Below are 22069 nucleotides of genomic sequence, written 5' to 3' on the forward strand. Positions count from 1 at the left end.
TGGTAACCACCAATCTACTCTGTTTCAAGGAGTTCAGCTTTTTCAGACTCCACATGTAAGCGATACAGTGTTTGTCATTCCCCGTCTGAATTATCTCTCGCTAAGCATAATGCCCTCAAAGTCCATCCATGTTGTAGCAAATGGAAGGATTTCCTTTCTTTATTTTGACTGAATAATATTTGTGTGTGTGTGACATCTTTGTCCGTTCATCCATTGGCAGACACTCGGGTTGTTTCCGTGTCTTGGCTAATGTCAATAACGCTGCAATAAACATGGGGGTGAAGATATCTCCTCAAGATAGTGATTTTATTTCCTTCAGATAAATACCGAACATGGGATTGCTGGATCGTAGGGTAGTTCTATATTTAACTTTTGAGGAGCCTCCATACTGTTTTCCACAGTGGCTGCCCCACTTTGCATTCCCACCAACAGTGCACAAGAGTTCCTTGTTCTCCACATCCTCACTTGTTATCTCTTATCTTTTGATGATAGCCATGTAATGATAACTTTAAAAAGCACAATGAATGGCGGGGGAAGAACAGAAAGATATATGGCAAACTGTTAGCAGAGATTTCTTCCAGGTTGGGGAGCTATTGGTGATTTTTTCTTTTGCTTCTTTTCACTTTTCTGTTCTTTCCAAATTACCTAGACTGAGCACAGATGGTTTTGAGTGAGCCCTGCCCAGCCATTCCCATGTTCTCAGGTAGCAGCAGAGAAGTCCTGCTAGGTAGCTCTGGCCTGTTCCCCTGACGGCACAGTCACTGTCATCCCAGGCTACTGACAATTTAAATGGAGAGACCTGGGATGCTTGATTCCAGAGAAGCTGACTTAGGGTGATTGGGTTTATTTTGAGGTGGGGGACCTTAAAGCAGGAGAGAGAAGACAGGAAGGGCAGGGAGGGCCCAGCTAACACAGCTGGCAGCCAGGCCAGAGGACCAGCCAGTAGCAATTAAGTAGCTTGTTAGCGCAGAAGAGAGAACACAGATGATAAATATAGATGTCTTTATTGTCTCTTCCCAAGATGCATACCGGTTCTAACAGAGCTTCATTCACCGCAGGCAGGCCAGAGAGAGCACAGAGAAGGAACAAAGATAACAGCACACCTTCCGGAGTAGAAAAGACCAAGGTGGGGCTTTGAGGGGGCTGGAAGGGCATCAGGAGTAGGGGGAGGGGAGAGGCTGGGGGATGAGGAAGGGAGCATTGGGAGGGGCGGGGCTCAGGGAGGGGCTGCAGGGTTGGGAGGGTACGGGGGTGGGGTGGGGCTCAAGAAGCCCTGGAGGCAGCAACAAAGATGTCTTTGTAGCCCTTTATCTCCTTGATCTCATTGCTGCTGATGAGGACTTGCAGTTGGCGGGGGCCAGTTTTGATGGGGTAGAGGTCCAGCTGAATTTGGATGGTATGTCCAGCCACCAGAGTCCCAATGCTGAAAGTCAGAAAGAGCCTGTTAGAGGCTTAAGTAACTGCTGAGGTGGGTGATCTGGTTTCCCCTCTTGATGGGTAAGCACCTCCTGCCCCCTAATACCACTAAGCTCAAACTTCCCCAAGGAGGGTGGGAAAGTGGGGGCAAGTAGGCATTATCCAGGAGACGAAAGACCATCCTATGACCCAACAAGGTGCCTCTTGTCAGAGACCAGCATGAGACATATGGTGCTTACTTCTTGGATATCTGCCCATCGATGAGGCCACTTCCCTCCAGCACCATCGTGCAGTTACTCAGAGCCATCGTTAGGGTATTGGTGAGGGTGATGTGGACTCTCAGTGCCTTGCCCACCTCAGCCCTTTTAGACACCTGTGTGGAGAGAAGGTGGGGATATTGTGGGCAACCGGCCTCATTTCTGTACTCCAGTTCAGTCACCTGACTCCACCATCCCTCTGTTGACCACCAGGGACTGCTTACTTAGTGCCAAAACGCTGTAGGGAGAGTATTCAAGGTTAACACGTATCCTGACCTGTCTTGGAAGGTCACAATGCTTCAGGAAGCCACCACCAGCTGGGAATTAGCACCACGTTGAAATCTATTTCCCTCCCCACCATCTAGTTCAGGATGGCAATTAGATTTCAACTTAAGTGCCAGCTCCAACCCGTTAATCATGGCGAACAGAAATGGTGTGTTGGAAAGATTCCCGAGGACAAATTGAGTCGGAGAGAGTTGTGATCGATTAGTAGTGTCTGACACAGATATGGGGTAAGAGAGTGGTCTCGTGTGTGCCATCTATATGCTGTCAGTGATATCATTCCAAGGCCAAGGCCACATGATACGGCAGAGCCAGGACCTGACCCAGATGTCCCAGGCCCCAGGTGAGATCTTTCCCCCACGTTGCTCTCACAGTAGAAACACTCTGAGTGTTTCCAGGTGTATTCTGTACATCCCATGTGAGGTCTGTGTCATAGGGCAGCATGGCCTTGGCCTGTGAGTGGGAGGCAGGGTTTCCATGCTACTCATTTCTAGAGCTGGTACCTAGCTCAGTGCCTGCCAAGTGGTGGATATTTGATAAACGAATATTGAACTAACACAAGTTCTGACCACCCAGGTCATACTTAGGGCATGTTCTGGCTCAAAAAAAAAGAATTAAAAAAGAATCGAAGAAAAGCAAAAACACATCCTGACTTCTCTAAAACTCAAATGAAAGAAACAAGCCCCTTGTACTCTGATGAGGGCATCAAAGTAGAACAGGTAAAAATGTCTTTGGAATCCCTCATAGTCACACAAGTCATCCCCAGGTCCCTTACTAGTGGGGACCAATTAATAGTCTGCTCGGCATCTGATGTGTTTGCACAGGATCCTGTTGGGAACCTGGGTTCCCGGCAGGGTCCTCACCTCAGCACCAGGCTGTGTCTGCACTTGTGATTCTGCCCACTGTCTGCCACACTGTGGCCTGGCCACCTGACAGCATGGCCAGGTGAAAACTTTCAGGCGGCTGGGTGGTTTATGATGTGGAGCCACTCAGTTCTTCTGGGTGGGGACGGAGTATGCGGCTAACAGATCCGGCAGGTGCAAGGCCAGGCTGGGACTAGGCAGAGGGCAAGTCCTTCAGAATGGGAGGGGGGTGGGGAAAGGAGGCTTCAAGGGAAGAAAAGCCCTGGTAACAGGAGATGGGGAACATTTCTGCCCTCCATGTACCCTTCTTTCACCTGTGTTCCTTCCTCACGTAATGACCTTGCCAGCCACAGTCTTGGAACTCAAAGTCTGAGGCTTACCTTTCATTTGTCTTCCCTCTTCCCTGTCACACCTGTATTATTATCTGCAGTCACCTTTGGAATTTGACTTGTGGTTTTTCTCAAACCCGACTCCTCTACTCCATCTCCCAGCCACGCCTCCCCTGTCTCTCTGCCTCTGCAAAGTCTTTTCCTTTCTTAAAGTGCCTTCTTCTCCATCTCATCGCTCTTACAGTGTCTTCCTATGCACCCCCCACAAAATGTCACCTCCTCTGAGAAGCCTTCCACTCTGCCCTGCCCTTTGCACGGAGCATGGGATAACATCATACTGTGCTTTAATCATCCATTTGTTGTCTGAGGCAGGGACTATGTTCTGTTCACTGCTGTAGCCCAAACCCCTGGATTGGGTGAGTCAGAGGGCTCCTGGAATCCATCTCTGTCCAGACACCTTACCTCAATAGATAAGTGAGGAGGCTCCAGAGAGATATCTTTTAGGACCAGCATGGACCTCCCCGTCTCCTCCACCTTGGCAATGCCAGACACCCGGATCAGCTTCTCGTCGGTCAGCTTGTTTCTGTAATTGTCGTGGGGTAGCAAGAGCGGCCACTGTATCTCTAAGCACAGACAAAAGACACCTTGAGTCTGGAAAGAGAGAGAGAGGGAGAGAGAGAGAGAATATGTGTGTGGGTCTGTATGTGTGTGCAAGTATGTGTGTGTGTATAAGAGAGAGAGATGCAGCACACTTACCCCATACCCACTGCCCCCAGAGGTCACTGCCATGTTTCCCCTGGCAGGATGGTGTCCGAGGCACAGCACACGACGTGCAACCGCCTGCCCACAGCAGCTTCACTGCCCGGCATGTGTGTGTGTTGGGGTGCGGGGATCTCTGTGCAATGTGGCTGAACCATCCCAGCTTTGTTCGAGACCCCAAAGTTCCCATCCTTCTTGGTGCTTTTCCAGGCCTACCTCATACTCACCCTGCCCAAAGTCCAGGTTCAAGTGTACTGTTTGCCTCCAGAGGGGCTCCCGGGTCTCACCCTGGTGCAACAGGGCCTGCGCGCTGAAGCGCACCAGCAGTCTGATGGGGCCCCGGGGGTGGACTCTGTCTGGCACCCTCCACGCATGCAGCCTCAGCATCAGGTCCTGGCCCCACTCGGGGGTCCTGGCCAGGTGAAGCTGCAGCTGTGCGGGCTGGTCCTCAGAGCCCCTGGAGCCCAGCAGATCTAGGAAGGGAGAAGAGGCCCTTCTTGGGTCCAGCATTTTCCGGGAAGCCTTCATGAACACAGATCGCTCGTCAGGGGATCCTGGCCGAAAGAAGAGCCAGGAAAGACCTCAGTGAGGAGAGATTGAGAGGACCAGGGGCCTCCTTTGGGAAACCGGCCACCCCAAAACTCCCAGCTCCCCTCCCAAAGCCCCAACCACATGAATAGCAGCATCAGGTGGCAGGATAGCATCATGGCTGAGAACATGGGGATTGCTGTTGCTTGGTGCTGGGTTCAAATCCTTGCTCAGGGACTGTCCCTTAATCTCTGGGTGCTCAGTTCTTTCATCTATAACCCAGGTATATCTCCTCGCCTCCTAGAGTTGCCAAAATTTTGAGTTACACGAGTTGCTGAAAATAAGCACCCAGCGATGTTCTTTGTCGTCAGTATCGCCACCATCATCGCTGTCATCATCAAAGCCGGAGACTTCTTTCCCCCCACCAGCATCCTCACTTCTAAAATACATGCTCAAGTCTTCTAAATGGATCTTCATCTCTTGCTCCTGGGGGCTACTCAACATTCAGGCTGAACCCCAACTTCTCTAGAGCAGCTACTATGCACCAGAGGCACTGCTCCAAGTGCTTTCTGTGTATGCACTCACCCGCCCTTACAACAGCCCTCTGAGGTGCCATTAGCCCATTTTACAGATGAGGAAGTGGAGGCACAGGGCTGGTAAGAACACATCCTAGGCTTACACAGCTAGAACCTAGCAGGGCGTTGGTCGGTACTGGCAGCCTGACTCCCCCTGGCATTCTCCACAGGGACGTCTACTCCTTCCACAGGCCAAGCATCCTTTCACTCCATAAGCATCCGTCTCTCCTCTTGCTGCCACCCCCACTGCCATGACATAACGAGATCATGTTATGATCCTACGACAGAGTTGACAGGAAAAATAAAGGACATTCAATTTGAATTTCAGATACGCACGAATAATTTTTAGTTTAGATGTATTGCATACTATATTTGGAACACACTTTTACTAATAAACTATTTGCTTATCTGAATTTATCTGGAATTCAGATTTAATTGGGCACCCTCTATTTTTATTTGCTCAATTCAGCAACTCTAGGGCCACATGACCAGGGTCCAGGAAAGCCCCCGGGAGTTTGCCATGAGGAAGCGGTGATCAGGTGGTGATGATTTTAACAGGAGCGAGCCATCCTCACTGGGAGGCATACAAAGGAGGTTATACCCACCCCCCTCTGAAGCCCCAGGGCCCCAAGCACCTTCTGGATACTTGTAGGAGCTGGTAATGTTCTGGCGCTGATCTGACCCTACCATCTTGGTGCTGATTTCCTTCCCAATGGAACTGGTGTTATGGACCAGGATTTCTTGGGCCTGACCATCCCCGAAGAGCCAAATGACTTCATCAGCATTCACCTCGGCATACACAAATGGGGTGTCATAGGGCAGGTGGACCTCCCCTTCCCTGATGGCCTTCACAGAGGCAGGGCCACAGCAGAACAGTCCTGTGGAGGGAACAGAAGTTGAGGACGGCTGTCAGCTGCCAGCATGTGGACTGAGGTGGCTGGTGGCGGGGGCAGGGACAGGTAGGGAGATGGGATGGAGAAAACCCATATCCACTGAGTGCTCTCAGGTTCCCACAAATTCACCTGATCCTCACAGCCACCCTATGAAGTGGCAGTTATCATCATTTTCCCCACTTTACAGGTGAGGAAGCAACTGAGAGGTCCTGTGACTCATCCAGTTCACCCAGCGACGAAGGCGACGAAGTGAGAAAAACACTGCTCCTTTCTGGCCTCCTGCTTATGTGGTCAGTCCCCCTGACCAGCCCCCCCACAGAGCCCTCACTCACCACTGCTGGTTTGCTGGGGAGTGGGGTCCAGAACCTGCCAGCCATTGTATCCCGGTGGTAGATCTTTCCGGATCATCCAGCACTCATTCCAGACATGGAAATTCCTACAGAAAAGAGTAAGGAAATGAGGATTTACATTTTCAGAAGATTTGCCAAGTATGGGACACTATACTGAATGCTGTAATTTATATCAGTTTTTAAAAATTAAAGTATAGTTGACATACAATACTGTATGGTGTCAGGTGTACAACATGGTGATTTGACATTTATATAGCTTATGAAGGGATCGCCATGAAAAATCTAACTACCGTCTGCACTGTACAAAGTTATTATGTGTTAATTATATCCCCCTTCTTTTTACTTATTTAGAAGTAATTTCAAGCTTACAGTAAAGTTGCAAGAATAGTACAAAAAATGCCCATCTACCCAATTCATCTATCGTTAACATTTTGCCCCATTTGCTTTATCATTGGCTTTCTTTCAATATGGATGTGAAGATTATGAATACATTTTTTCCTTTTGTTTTTTACTTCGGTGTGTATTTTCTAAGAGTAGAGATCTTCCCTTACACGATCACGTACAGTTATCAACCTCATACGTTTACTACTGATATAATACTTTTATCTAATTTACTGTCCATTTTTCAGTTTTGTCAATTGACCTTTATGGCATTCTCTTCTGCCCAGTCAGGATCACACATTGTGTCCTTTGTCTGCTTGGATCTGGACTAGTTCCTCAGCCTCTGTTGTATTACATTGACATTTTGAATATAGTATTTGTTTGCCAGAGTGATCCTCATTTTGAGCTTGTCTGGTGTTTCCTCACAACTCAAAGATCTTACCTGGAAACTGGCTGGAAGAGGAAAAACAGGAAATCAGATCTGAAGTAGAGCAGAGGAGAAAGGAGCCAGGGGAAGAGATTAGAGATAAATGAAGGGACACACAGAGACACACTTACACACACACATGTGCACACTTGTGCAGCGAGGGAGTGAGGTGGGTAGAGGAGGAAGCAGGAGAGACTGAGCAAATAGGCAGAGGCAGCAAGGCCAGGCTTCACCCCAACAGGGCAAGCAGAGAATGGCACAAACAGAATGACTCAAAGAAGGAAGAGTAAGAGGCATACAGATTTTGAGATCAGTATTCACAGACCACACAATCTACTCATTCAGTTGTGGGCTTCGGAATGTTAAACTATGGTCTTCTATCTCTGAAATGAGTGTGATGTGAAGATCTAATTAACCAGAACAGTCTCCTAGGTTGGGGAATCACTCTCTGGGCCCCAGCCACAAAGGGCAGGGTGATATTGCCTCAAGACCAGAGAGAAGCATGTCGGAGCTTCCCTGCCCTTCCTGAGACAGAGCAGAGATCTGTTTGAGACCATGTCCCTTACCATATTTTGTCTCGCTTCTGAGTTGGCAGCATCTCTGCATTTTGGTCATAGTAGGTGTCAATGGTTAAGTTGCCATCCATGTTGTGTGCAGAACGAAAATTGGAAACCACACGAGTTGGAACACCTAAACATCTCATTACTAAAGAGAAGGAAAGCGTGGAGAATCACTGAATTCATTTCAAGCAGAATCATTGGTTTCCCATGCATCCTTTCTAAACTTTAAGCTGGAGGAGAGAAAGAAGGCCAAGATTCTTGCAGATCCATACCTGTAACTCCTTTATTCTCAGAGCACTGCACCCAGGCCCAGAACCCTGCTGCCTACCTGCCCCATCTATGGTCTCCATCCCACTAGGAGAAAGAAATCATTTGAAGTTTACTTAAAATAATAATAAGCAACTCAATTTATCATTTAGGGCTTTTTCCATTCAGCAGCTTTCCACATTAAAAACAGAGAACCTAAAACATTTGTTCATTCAAATGAAAATAAGAAACTTTAGGCCTTAGGCTGTGGCTAGTTTCAGAAGAGAAGCTCTGTGACCTTTGATAAGTGGCTTAAATTTCTCTGGGTCTTAGACTCCTTATGTGCAACAAAATAACGAATTGGACCAGATGATTTTCAGTTCTGAAACTCTGAATCTGTAATTCTGCTGAAATACAAGGGTTTGGAGGAATCAGAGAAAGGATAGAAAGGCAAAATAGACTTACAGAGGTTAAGTGGAAGACCTCAGGGACAAAGGGAACCTGCAGGTAGAAGCAACAACCATCTTTGACAAGGGCAACAGCATCCTCTTGTGGCTTCTCAGGATAGTACTACAAAGGCTTTTTAAAGCTGAGTTAAGATTTCACTTAAGATTTCACTTAAGTAGTTAAGATCTACTCATACAAAGCAGATATTACACCACCACCATCACACACACACACACACACACACACACACACACACACACACACCTGCCCAGGGCCAGATGCGCCTTTTGGAACATAGTTCCCCACCTCAGCCGGCGAGGCAAGGAGTTTAGATGAGGAGTTAGACGGAGGTTTATCACACCCCTCCCTTGCTCAGGAGGAGCGGAGGGGGCCTCCTGAGGCTGCTGGGAGTATTGTAATGTTTTGAAAAGTAAGAGGACTATTGAGATTGACCAATTGTTTTGTTTTGATTGATTCAAGACCCCAAAGGGAACCAGTCACCTGTTCACAGTCACCCCTCTACTCCCAGCGCAGCTCCTGGGCCTTTCACAACCCCTCTGCAGGGGTGACAGCAAGTGGCCAGAGGCTGTGTGGTGGGAGAAGCTGTCCCTTCGCTCAGTGGCCCCAGAACTCTAGGGCCTGGGAGTAGAGAGAGGCTTCAAGGTGGAGTAAGGATGCAGATCTAGACCTCACCCTCTCATCCCAGCGTCTAGGGGCCTGAGCCCTCCTCCATGACACCTGCCTAGCCGCGGACTTCTCAGCACAGGCAAGTGTGGCCATACTCAATTCTGGTGCTGTGCTGAGCATTTTCTGGGGAAAATGGAAGAGCAAAATGAGATCACTTGATTTGGACACTCAGATTTAAACACCTCCTCTGTCTGCAGCACTCGTACCTAACTGCCAAGCTATGCTATCCCTGTCAGAAAAACCTAAAACTTTGTCTTTGGCCCCTGTCTCTGTCTTCCCTGTTCTGTGCTCCCTCATTCTCCAATTGAGAGCCAACCCATTCACTCAGCAAACATTGGTTGGGTACCACAATGTAACAGGGAGCACTGGGTAAGGGGCTCCTGCCTTGCATGGGGGAAGACAGGCAGGCACCTCAGTATTTTGTCTTTCCCTCATCTTCACAGATAATCCAATCAACACCTTTGCACTAAATTGTAATAAATGATAATGCATAAAACGTCCGCGCTCCATGCAGGTAGTTAGCAAAGTAGCAAACCTCCGATTGTAACTTCTCAAGAATCTCTCCGAGAAGTACTTGGTAGCTTCCAACCCTGCCCTCAGGTGAGATCAGGCATTCCCAGACCATCTGCTTGCAACTCAAGCCCTCCCCAGTCTGTCCCTGACTCCAGGCTCACCTGGAGCTGAGAAGCCTGAGCAGTGGTAGAAAGAAGCTGCCTTTGCCACCACTTTGGGATCCCAAGCTTCTCTATCCAGGTGACCATTTTAATAATCAACTGCCACCCAGAAGACTGCCAAATGATTGCAACAGGTCAACCCCCCTCCTAGACAAATATTCAAGACTCCTCAAGACCATGGAGTGTGCTGGGTAAGAGTCCACCAATGTGAGCCATTCCTTAGCTGGGGGGCTATGGACAAGCCACAGTTAACTTATGTGAAAATGGAGATAATCAGAGCCCGACCGCAAAGGATTATCACAAAAATTAAATGAATGACTCTGCATCCCCATCTCCCCCTCACTCACCTGTGCACATAACAGCTGCAAAGACCCAGCACTGCCCATACTTCACAGGCTGCCTGCCCCTGGCTGACCACTGCCGCAGGATGGCTACACTGCCATTCCACTCCAGCGGGCTGACCCCCCTGGAGTAGTCCTCTCCCCAGTTCCCCTGCAGCACACCGTTGTCATCATTGCTGTTGATCTGCAAAGGTCAGACAGGTGCATTTCCACAGTGCCCTGGGGAAGCTCAGATTGTCCTCAGATAGAAGCAGGAGAGCTTCTGTCCTTACCATGGCACTCACCACCCTGCACACGTACACTGGGTCGTTCCGCTGGGAGTAGTCTTTGGATGGGTTCTCTAAGAAGTACAGGCTTTTATTCAAGATCTCGAAACAGATATCTATGATGTCCTCTTCAAACTTCCAAGTGATTTCAAGGAAGAGAAAAGAGAGGGGTAAAAATGTTTAGCATCCCAAGGGGGCGCCTGGGTGGCACAGCGGTTAAGCGTCTGCCTTCGGCTCAGGGCGTGATCCCGGCGATCTGGGATCGAGCCCCACATCAGGCTCTTCTGCTATGAGCCTGCTCCTTCTTCTCCCACTCCCCCTGCTTGTGTTCCCTCTCTCGCTGGCTGTCTCTCTCTGTCAAATAAATAAATAAAATCTTTAAAAAAAAATGTTTAGCATCCTGAAACTTCGAGTCAGTAACACAGACTTTTAGGGATGGGACATATGTGCTGGGGATGGGGGTGGGGTTAAATATTAGACAAGGTCCTGCCCTCAAAGAGCTTACAAATCAAATTGGAAATGTATGAGGTTCAGAATTCCCAAAAAACAAACCTGTATGGCTTTGATGGAAAAATGCAAACAGAATTCAGAGGTGAGAGATCCCTGTTGACCAAGAGATCAGAGAAGGCCATTGGCACCAGGGGGGTTTGAAGGACTAGGTGGACAGGAGGAGAGCAGGGTGGGGATGTTCACCTGAGGTCTTTGAGTTTGGTGGTGCCAAGGACAGAGCTTGGAAATTCTTGTTTCTGGAGGACATGAGGGAGTAGGAAAGATCAGATGGATAAATAGAGGGTCAGTCATGAGAGGAGAGGCGGAAGAGTGTGGGAGCCTTAAAATCAGGTGAAGGAGTGCAACTGAAGCTGGGGGCCCAGGAGAAGCCAGTGTAGGCTCATGACATATGTTTATAACACATATTTGCAACATATGCTGCAAAGCTTTTGGCTGCCAAACGCACTGGTGTTTGTTTCAGTTTCAAAAAATCACACACGTTGTCACAGTTGGAGAACAGGGCAAGGCTTCCAGCTCTCTCCCTACCACCCTCCTGGTGAGTGTGGTTGGATCTGGGATGTCAGTGGGAGGGAGGCAGAAAGTACACCAGTCGTGGTTAGCGGTTGAGAGTGGAAAAGTTGCCCAGAGCCAAGTGTCCGGCCTTTGTACACTGACTAAATATTTGATGTTTTTAAAGGAATCGCTGTTCCTTTTTCAGTTATGATAATGTATTATGGTTCAATTTTTCAGAAAGAGTCATCATCTTTTAGAGCTATAAAAAGAAATATTACTGGATTAAGTGATACAGCATCTACAATTTCCTTCCAAAAATTCCAGTGATGAATCGGGAAGAATGGAGACAGTATAGACAGTATAGACCAAACTTTTTCTATAAAGGACCAGATAGGAAGTACTTTAGGTTTTGCACGTTGTGGGGTCTCTGTCTCAACTACTCAACTCTGCCACGGCAGCATTAACACAGCCATAGATTATACGTGAGTGAATGAGCATGGCTGTGTTCCCATTAAATGTTCTTTATGGACACCGGAGTTTGAAATTCATATAATTTGCACATCAAAAAAATGTTTAGTTCTTTTTCAACAATTTAAAAATATGAAAACCATTCTTAACTCATGGACCATATAAAAACAGTCAGTGGACTATAGTTTGCAAACCCCTGGTATAGATGGAATCAGATTCACCATAAATTGCTCACTATTGGAGCTGAGAGGTAGGTTCGCTTCAGTAGCCTGTCCACTTGGATTATATTTGAAGTTCTTTATATAAAATATTAAAAACTTGAGGGGTGCCTGGCTGGCTCACTCGGTAGAGCGTGCCACTTTTGATCTCTGGGTTGTAAGTTGGAGCCCCATGTTGGGTGTAGAGATTACTTTAAAAACTAGAAACAAAAACGAAAACCTTGAAAGGCATCTCCCCTTCCTTCTATGCCCCTCTTACTAGATGGGAAATCACCGCAGCGCCACACACCCTGACTTTTGTTGGTGGCCCTTTGTGAGCTAATAGAGTTGATTAAGAACGAGCTTAAGGAGACCCACCCCAGGCCCACTTTCTGTGACAGTCTTACCTGCCCATAGTTCCAGGGCCAGGCAGTGATGAATCTTTCATGACCCTTGTAAACAAAGCCATAGTCCATCATGATATACTCCTGCAGCAGTATTTCACTTGGCAGGTAGACATCATCCTCTGAGTGGTTAGGTAGTGGAGGGGGCAAAAAACAAATAGAGTAATAAGGTTAAAAGACAGCAATGACAGTGTCCTGCTGGATAATAGAGGAAGGAACAGACGATAGCAACAGAGATCAAGACTGGACCCCTTGAAAATCTACTGTGCTTTTCTAGAGGCCAGTGATAGAATCTGTATTTTGAACATAATGATTATCATTTGCTGATTTTAAAAATGGAAAGCTTGTTGTAGAGATTTGGAAAATACAGATGATGGAAAGAAGATAATGAAAATCACTCAGTCCCGCTACTCAGAGATACCCACCGTTACAATTTGGTATATTCCAGCCATTTTTTCTCTCCACGTATATGTAATACAATTAGGGTCCCACAGTGTTCCATTTCCTATCTATTTCACTTAACCTCACACCATGAACATTTTCATCATGCTTTTTTTTTTTTTTTTTTGGTAAAGATGGTTTTTAGCGAGCACATGGTAATATATGGCATAGATAGGTGGCTTGTATCTTCTGGGCTTTCTCAGAAGAACCTCACCGAGCATCCCCAGTTGATCAGGTTAGCATTACAGCATGTGAGCAAGTCATACCTGCATTCCAAGGGTTAAAAAGCAGGATGAAAGTCCCCAGTGGGTGAGCGACACTGTGACCCTGGTCCTGAGAGATCTCTATCTTCAGACTGTAGGGACCAATGACTGCATTGGCTGGCGTGAAAAGAGAGACTACGAGTGAGTTGGTGTCAATGGTAAAGTCAAAGGCGCTCCAGACATTGCCTTTTCGAGCCTGGGTGAGGGAGAAGGTGGCTCGGGTTCCCAGCAACTCCATGGGCGCCGGTCCTGTGTGGGAGAGAATGACCCCAGAGTGAGATTTAAAATCTATGTGACATGATTCCAGGAAGACTGGGAGGACCCTCACCTTCTTGCTAATCCTTTTAGCTTAAGGCTTTTATTACCACTAGGTGTCTTTGGGCAAGCCACTTAATGACCTGTGGGCCTCAGTTTTTTTCATCTGTAAAATGAGATCATAACAGTACCCACCTGAAACTCTCGTCATGGAGATTAAATGACATAACATGTATGAAGCTCGAGCACAGTGTCTGTTGTGTATTGAAAAATCAGCTATTGCCATCACTATTGCAGTTTGCTAAGTTGGCCAGATCTTCCCTTAACATCACTTATAGGGTCCCAAGGTTCCCAAGAAAGGAGAGGGGAGGGAGCTCTCAGAAGGGAGAGGTGGGGGCCCTACCTTCTGAGGTAGGTGAATTTTGCCTTGGAGCCAGGTGAACTCACCAGTCTCAGCTACAAAGGTGAGGTAGTCTGCCCCAAAGTGGAAAGGTCGGTTGAAATGTAGTTGGAGCTCAAAGGACTGGCCCCGGCGCACGATGAGCCGCTTCAGGCCCATCTCCCGTGTGTGATGTTCCTTGTTGTTCCTCGGGCTCTGCAGATCCACAGACCTGAGCTCCAAGGCTGCCACTGGAGGGGGGCATGGGGAGGAGACAGGTCATTACCCAGCTGCGGCTCCCTGGCTCGGACTTAGGTAGGATTCTGTCCAGACCTTAGCCCTTCTGCCACCCTGCCTCCTAGTTTCACAGCTTAGCCTCGGAGGGCAATGTAGCAGGCCCTGACCCTGGAGTGGGAAGACTGTGATCCCACTGACCTCTGCCCCTGGACCCAGAGCTACAGGGCTTAAGAATTAGGGTCCCAGGAAGAGAAAAGTCTCCAAAGAACTGAAACTTAACCCTTGAAGCGCCACCATATACTAGTAACCACTTCTGTTGACAATCTTTCCAAAAGTTACTCTATTGTCCTGCTGATAAAAGAAAGAGCGTATTAGAATTTTGTATGAATTAAGTCGGTGAGCTGACTGGAGGCTGGGAGCTCAGCTACAGGCTTTAAGATCCTGGGCGGGTGGCTTATTTCTCACCTCTCAGCCACATTCCAGGCTTATGAAGGCACTGACTCTTCCCAGGATGCTCCTGTAGGGTGTACACCTAGTACACAGATTAAAGACTCTCATAGCTCAATGGGCCACAACTCGGGCTCTCACCACCTCTGCTGGGAGACTTTGAGCAAGTCCCTTATGTCCCTAGACAGCAGTGTCCTCCACTGAAAAACGGAGACAGTGGTATTCCTACCCCATAGGCTTCATGTGAGCATTGAGCGAGGATTCACATGTAAAGACCTTATTGTAGTGGCAGGTACGGAGTAAGCACCCGATAATCACTAATTACTCTTAGTGCTAGTAATAATGCAGCCTCGGATTGCATTTGCTTGGTATTTTTGCTGGTGGTATTTATTGCACTTACTGTTAACAAAAATCCATTAGATCTTTGTCCCTACTAGCATATCGGTTTATCTCAGTGGTTCTCCACTGGAGAAACTCTGTCGCCTGGAGGAAATTTAGCAATGTCTGGAGACATTTTTGGTTGTCACAACCGGGGATACAGACTGAGGATGCTGCCAAACAGCATCTTAGAGGAAAAACAAATATCAGCACCTACCTGGTTTTGTGCCATTCACATTCTGAACTTCTACATATATTCTTTTTTTAAAAAAAAGATTATTGACTTATTTATTTTTTTATTTATTTGAGAGAGAGGGAACATGAGTGGGGTGAGGGGCAGAGGGAAAAGCAGACTCCCCGCTGAGCAGGGATGCAGGGGGCTCCATCCCAGGACTTTAGGATCATGACCTAAGCCAAAGGCAGACACTTAACCGACTAAGCCATCCAGGCATCCCTGAACTTCCACATATATTCTTTATATTTTTGCTAAATGAGTTCACTTTGCTGGTTTCAGCCCATCTTTCCTACCTGGCTGGACTTCTTGAATCCTAACTCTTTCACTCAAATGCTTTACCTTGCCATCTGGGGATTGCCTAAACTGTTTTCCAGTTCTTCATCCAAGTTACTGGTAATAAGATGGTTCTAAACATTAGGGCTTAAGTCAGAAGCCAATGAAGTGGAGCTTTCTTCCAGGTTAATTCTGAGCTATTAGGAAATACTCTTTAAGTATAGTTGTTCAACCACCTGTGACTGTGTCTAATACTTTACATGAGGAAAGTGGATTAGCTGTTTAAAAATGTCTTTCACAAGGGCGCCTGGGTGGCTCAGTCGATTAAGCATCTGCCTTTGCCTCAGGTCATGATCCTGGGATCGAACCCTCCCCTCTTTGGGCTTCCTGCTCAGTGGGGAGCCTGCTTCTCCCTCTCCCTCTGCCTCTTCTCCTTCCCCTGCTCGTGCTTTCTTGCTCACTCTCTCTCTCTGCCAAATAAATAAACAAATAAAATCTTTAAAAAAATATCCTTCACAGTCTAAACTCAAATCCAACTTTCATATTTGCATCTTTCCCACAAACTTGTTAAAACATTTGGCTAAAAACAGAACGTTCTTGATGATCCCTTGATCCCCCTTCTTGTAACCTTCTTTCCTTGAGGGAGATTCAAAGATGAATTACTGGATGAAATCGTGCAAAGTTTTTAAACCTCTGATGTCAGGCACTTAAATAATTATATTACTGGAACCAGAAAAGTCAGAGCAAGATCTAAGACAGATGCCTTTGAGTAATTTAACAGAATTTTTTAAAAAATCAGGTCCAATCCATTAGTAGTCTGAAAATCAATTTAGAGAAATGTGATCAATATTTTTTAATAGAAAATATCACAATGTATCATACATAAGGAGAGCAAGTATAATTTTATGTGTAACTGGGTCATGATGTAAACTGTGGGTCATAGTCATAAAGTTTGAAAGTAACTGGCCTAGATATTGGTGGAAACAGATTGCATCTTATCTGTTCCTGAGAAGCCTGACACTTTCATGCCAGGAACTGCGGGGCCTCTGAAGGAAGCTTTTCCACCCCACGTATAACACCCAGTGGCCATTCCACCCTGAAAGATCAGATACCCAAAGGAGGCAGTGACGAGCACCCAGGAGGGCTTATATCACATCCACAGGAGGGAACAGGACTTTTTATGGCTGCTGTTCATAGCTACAAGCATAGTTCTTAAAGGCAGCCAACTCAATTCTCCCTTTCCCAGGCTGGTTCTTGGTTTGGGAAGGAAAGGGGAGGGAGAAGAAGGGAGATGCCTTCCTCTCTGTGCCTGAGGTTATAGCGCACGGAGAAAATTCATTCTCCTTTGGAGAATCAGGTTTTCTCTTTTATTCCACTTAACACCATTATGCATTTGGCTCACTAAAGCACTTTTCCTGTCAGGGAGACAGTGACTTCACAGAACGAAAGGGAGGTCCTTCAAGGGAGCAGGAAAAGAAAACCAAGAGGATCAAGAAGAGGTTCAACAAAGCAGGAAATCAAGCAGAAGCAATTAGTAAAAACACGTCAGCACCCATAAGGCCTTCTTGACTTGGCCACCGGCCCACCAGAGTTAATGACTTGAGTGAGAGGAGAGTAAGCCCCAGCCACATGACTCCTGGTGCTTGACTAATTAAAGACAAGGAAAGATCAAAATATACCCCCATGTATTATTAGCCTTAAAAAGTGTGGGGAGACAGAGACATTTAAACAGCCATTTGCCTGTGATGAGTTCTGAGATGAGTCCTGAAGCTCCTGCCCGCCCAAGACCAAAGCCTGAGGGAGCCCAGGTCTGGAGGACGGCTCTGTATGTGCTCTTGGGTCTTAGCTCAGAGGTAACCACCAAACAGGGGCTTTCTTCAGCCACTGAATATGAGGCCCCACCCCTGACCCTATTGCTTGCCATCACAACACACTCCTTCTTCTCTGCTGGGCACTTAATAGTATCTAGAATTAGCTCCACGGAAGCAGAGACCTTGGCCATCTTCTCACACCTGGATCCCCCATGCCTGGGAAGGAGCATGGTTCCTAATTGCCGTTAACGATAGCTAATGCTCACTGAATACCTACTACATGCCAGGCACCATCAGAAGCATTTTATGTGTCTGAAATCATTTCTGTTCTCACAACCATCCTGTGATGGAGGTGTTAATATTGTTCCCCACATGCAGGAAGGTATAGGGCAGAGCTGGGATTCAAACCCAGGTAGGCTAGCTCCAGAGCCCTCTCTCTTAAGCTTCACAGTGTCCTGCCTTCCCTGGTGGGTGCTCTGAGATATTTGCTGAAGCAATATGTGCAGCATGGAGAAAGTACAAGGAGAATAACCCAGCAGGAGGACAGTGGGGTTGTGGCGGAAGAGGAGAGAAGCCCATGAGGGCAGCAGGGCCACCCTGAGGGTGCTTGACTCCAAGCCAAGATGCCGTTGTTCGATTCAGTAATAATGGGTACACTTATCCATGGTGGGAGGACAAAATGGTACACCTTTCTGAGCGCGATTTATCAATATTTATTATAAAAGAAAAGAAAGCCTTAAAACATAAATACATTTGAGCCATAAATTCCTCTTCTGGGAATTTTTCCTAAGAAAAATCATAATTTGTGTACAAAAATGTAAGCAATAAGGATCTTCAGTCCAACCCAAATATCCTACAGTAAGAGTTGGATACATAAACTTCATTCCTCTCATCTCAATATAACCAACAAAAAGAATAAAGAATATGAGGAAATAATTCATGAGTTATTAAAAAGCAACATAAAAAGACTCAAACCCAGTATGGTACAGATATGGGAAGTTTTTCTTTCCTTTGAGTTTTTTGGTATTGTCCAAGCATTTGCTTTGAACATGTATTCCTTTGCATTTAGGGAAAAGTGTTACTTTGACTGGAGGCAGGTTTTTGAACAGGAGTGGCACCATCAAAGTTGTCGTTCAGGATTAGTCTGGCTACGGTATGTAGCCCAGACAGAGGGGAAAATTCTAGGGTGGGAAGGGCAGTGAGACTCTGTCGTCATAACCTAGATAAAAGGCTAAGAGGACCTAAACAAAGGTGTTGGCAAGAAGAAAGGAGGGACCGCCCAGTGTGTGCAAGGGACTGGCGTCCATGGGCATATGACAGGCTAGTAAACACTTGTGGAAATACCTTGACTTCCAGGGCTTCCTAAAGCTAGTTCGGATGAAGACTTGGGCAGGCTAAAAGCATCCACAGCCAGCAACGTCCTAGGCAATCAGGCTACCAGTGAAAGACTGGAAAGCTCCAGACAGAAGTAGCAAAGGGTAAATTATCCCCGGCACAGCCAGCAGTGAGACTAGACACCTGTCACCCAACATCAGGGGCACTCCGCTCCCTCCCTTCTCCTGCCTTTGTCCCTGCATTTAGTTTAGCTCCTCTGTCAGTGTCTTGTCTTTTCACACTTCTCATTATTGTCAGTTTAGTGCTTTCATAAAATACTTCATTCTGTTTCATTTCTTCCCTTTTAAAAAATGTGAAAAGGTATGTCTTTGTGAGAGCCCACAAAGATTCCTAAGTGACGAGATGACTGCAGTGTGTTCCTGTGTCTCTTAAAGTGTGCAAGAAAACTGTCATATTATCTAAAGGTTCAAGTCCAAATTTCTTTGTCAAGCATTCAAAGCCCTCACAATGTGGTACCAACATATCTATCCCATCTTATCTCCCAATAGCCCGTAAGTAGCCCATGCTTCATTCATGTTGTGTCTTCCAAATAGATCGTTCCCGGCTATCTGTACCTCTGGATGGTCCCTTCCCCAAACTCTACATCCCCACCATCTCCATTCTTCCGGCAAAACTCAGCATCCACCTTTTCCACGAAATCCTCCCCAAGCATTTCGGAACATGGAGATATCTTAACACCTGTAACAATAGTTTTATATCTGGGTAATATTTATTGAGTGTTTTTAGGCTCCAGGATTTATATATATTATCTCCTTCTATCCCTACAACTACCCAGCAAGATATTATTAACTCCATATTACAGGTGAGCAGACAGACCATCAGTGAGATTAAGTAACGTGCCAAGTGTCAACTACTAGTGAGTGGCAAAATTGTCATTCAAGCCTAGACAGTTTGACTTCAGAGCCTAGCTTATCACCTCTGGCTTGTGGCGCTAATCTGGTGGTTTTCCCTTTTTCTTTTTTTTCCAAGTAAGTGAATATCGTGCTTTGTTCAAATGAAAGTGTAATAAACAGACCTAAGAGGATCTGCTCTGGTGGAAGAAGTGGGGAGGGGTCCCCCTGGCTTCTCTATAGAGTCCTAGGGGTCTAAAGAGCACAGTGAAAATCACAGATTCTTCCCAACCTCCTCATCTGAAAATGCCAGAGGGTCAGGTCAGAACCAGTTCCAGGGCCCACCTGGTGTCCCTTTTTCTCTGGAATTTCTCAGACTCTGAACCATTTATTTGTCAGTTAATCATGTACTACTAAGCTGTTTCTTTGAAACATTATTTCCCTTTAATGATATCTACAGGATTAACTATATTATGTGATTGTTTACACCTAGGACTCAGCAATTCAAATAGCTGCTGGCAGGAGAAAAGTGTCCCCAGGATGGCTACACAGTTTAAATCTTTAGGTCTTTTGCAGCAAATGTAACAAAGGATATATATCCATAACATATAAAAGTTGCTATAAATTTTTTTAAAAGATTTTATTTATTTGAGAGTGAGAAAGTGAGTGAGGGGGAGGGGCAGAGGGAGAGAGAAGCAGGCTCCCCGCTGAGCAGGGAGCCTGATGCCCTGCTAGATCCTGGGACAGAGCTTAACTGACTGAGACACCCAGCGCCCCCCCTTTTAAAGATTTTATTTATTTATTTGAGAAAGAGAGAGAGCATCAGTGGGCGGAGGGGCAGAGAGAGGGAGGGAGAAACAGACTCCCTGCTGAGCAGGGAGCCCGAGGATTCTGGGCTCAATCCCTGGACCTGGGATCATGACCTGAATCAAAAGCAGACACCTAACCAACTGAGCCACCCAGGCACCCCAAAAGTTGCTATAAATATTAAGAAGTCTTGCTGTAATCAGAGAAATGCAAACTAAAACTATAATGAGATCCTATCTTTGATCCATTCAAAACTATTTAGAAGAGGGGGCACCTGGGTGGCTCAGTCATTAAGCGTCTGCCTTCGGCTCCGGTCGTGATCCCAGGGTCCTGGGATCGAGCCCCACATTGGGCTCCCTGCTCAGCGGGGAGTCTGCTTCTCCCTCTCCCACTCCCCCTGCTTGTGTTCCCTCTCTCGCTGTCTCTCTCTCTGTGTCAAATAAATAAAATCTTAAAAAAAAAAAAAACCTTCCTTTGTTATCCTAAAAAAAAAAAACTATTTAGAAGAATAACAATAGCATATTCTGTGAATATGCTATACATGGAAGTGGACTGTTTCATACATTGATGGTGGCAGTGTAAATTCGTACAGACTTTTTAGAGGAAATAAATTGATATTGAAGAGGAGCAGAATACGCCATCGCAAAGTACGCCACTCTGGCATAAGATTATTTTGAATTGAAGGTGCTTGAGAAGCAGATATAAAAAAAAGCTCTTGGCACTCCCTTATTTGCCTAAAAGCAGGACACACACTTACAAAGGTGTCCCTCCTCCCTTCTCTACCAGGAAAGGCAGAAGTCCATCACCAGAGACAGCTCTAGACCCTCATCAACCCAGATATGGCACCAGAGGAATCTACATAAGCTATTTATTGGCCCTTCTCTTCCACTAGTTTCCCCCTATATTTACCTTCCTACAATTTTCTGCCCTAGAGACTGCAAGTCCTTTTCCTTTATCTTGTCACTTCTCTAAAAATGTCTTATTCTCTTGTCAAGATGCTATACAAACCCAAGTTCTAACCATCCCTTTGAGTTACTCATCACTGAATGCTCCCGTGTGTGTGCAATGTACATATTAATACACTTCTGTTTGTTTTTTTGTTTCTTTTATCAGTCTAATTATCGGTCCCCAGCCAATGAAGCTGAGTGGTAGCAGGAAAAACAATGAAGTTTTCCCTCCCCTACAATATCCATCAGAAACATAGTGGATCTTATCTTTGCTCTAACAGTTCTTCTTTTAGAAATCTTTCATATAACAAATACTTGTACACATATGCAAAGTTGTATCGGTAGGGATGTTCATTGCAGCATTGTAACCAATTAATAAATTTATACGTTACAATTTGTAACAAAGTAACAAATTAAATAAACAAATTTAGTAAATAAATTGTTTATATGCCCAGAATGAAAAATTATATATAATCACTTAAAATTTTTGATAGACCAATATGCACGGGCATACAAAGATTTCCAAGATACATGATTAAGTTTTTTAAAAAGCAAGTCAGCAGATAATATGTATTATATAATTCCATTGTATAAAACAAAAAATTCTATATAATCTAGTATTATCTGGAAATAGTTAACCACATTGTTAACAATTCTCTCCCATGAGGAAGGAGCAGGATTGGGAGTATATGGGAGTACATATGTGAAGGGGGACTTGGACTTTTTTTTTTTAATTATTATTATTATTTTTTAAAGATTTTATTTATTTATTTATTCGACAGAGATAGAGACAGCCAGAGAGAGAGGGAACACAAGCAGGGGGAGTGGGAGAGGAAGAAGCAGGCTCATAGCGGAGGAGCCTGATGTGGGGCTCGATCCCACAACGCCGGGATCATGCCCTGAGCTGAAGGCAGACGCCTAACCACTGTGCCACCCAGGCGCCCCAGGACTTGGACTTTTTTATCCTAATATGTGAACTTTTTACTTTTTATAACAAGTGTATATTTTTTGTGTATTAC

At 46.0% G+C, this 22069-nt stretch overlaps 1 protein-coding gene across 1 annotated transcript; it reads right to left on the reverse strand.

Moving 5' to 3' along the window:
- Positions 1 to 1263: 1263 nt before the first annotated feature.
- Positions 1264 to 19118, reverse strand: TGM7 (transglutaminase 7). The gene is made up of 15 exons (XM_008702312.2): positions 19021 to 19118; positions 17170 to 17287; positions 14393 to 14459; positions 13759 to 13965; positions 13060 to 13305; positions 12356 to 12474; positions 10288 to 10416; positions 10022 to 10199; positions 7627 to 7765; positions 6235 to 6338; positions 5645 to 5887; positions 4134 to 4460; positions 3610 to 3770; positions 1656 to 1789; positions 1264 to 1423 (listed from the first exon to the last, which is right to left on the reverse strand). Exons 1-15 carry the CDS (start codon positions 19116 to 19118, stop codon positions 1264 to 1266), a joined length of 2430 nt encoding a protein of 809 aa, XP_008700534.2.
- Positions 19119 to 22069: the final 2951 nt, after the last annotated feature.

Source organism: Ursus maritimus, unplaced genomic scaffold (genome assembly GCF_017311325.1).
Source record: "Ursus maritimus isolate PB19 unplaced genomic scaffold, ASM1731132v1 scaffold_35, whole genome shotgun sequence".
Lineage (NCBI taxonomy): Eukaryota > Metazoa > Chordata > Mammalia > Carnivora > Ursidae > Ursus > Ursus maritimus.

Excerpts from the sequence above, each read along its gene's own strand:
- TGM7 (XM_008702312.2), bottom strand. The coding sequence starts at position 19,118 with ATGCTTGGGGAGGATTTCGTGGAAAAGGTGGATGCTGAGTTTTGCCGG. Across the intron at positions 10,200-10,287 it reads GCAGGGTGGTGAGTGCCATG|ATCAACAGCAATGATGACAA; the intron begins GTAAGGACAGAA and ends TGACCTTTGCAG. Across the intron at positions 1,790-3,609 it reads CTCCTCACTTATCTATTGAG|GTGTCTAAAAGGGCTGAGGT; the intron begins GTAAGGTGTCTG and ends CTCTCCACACAG.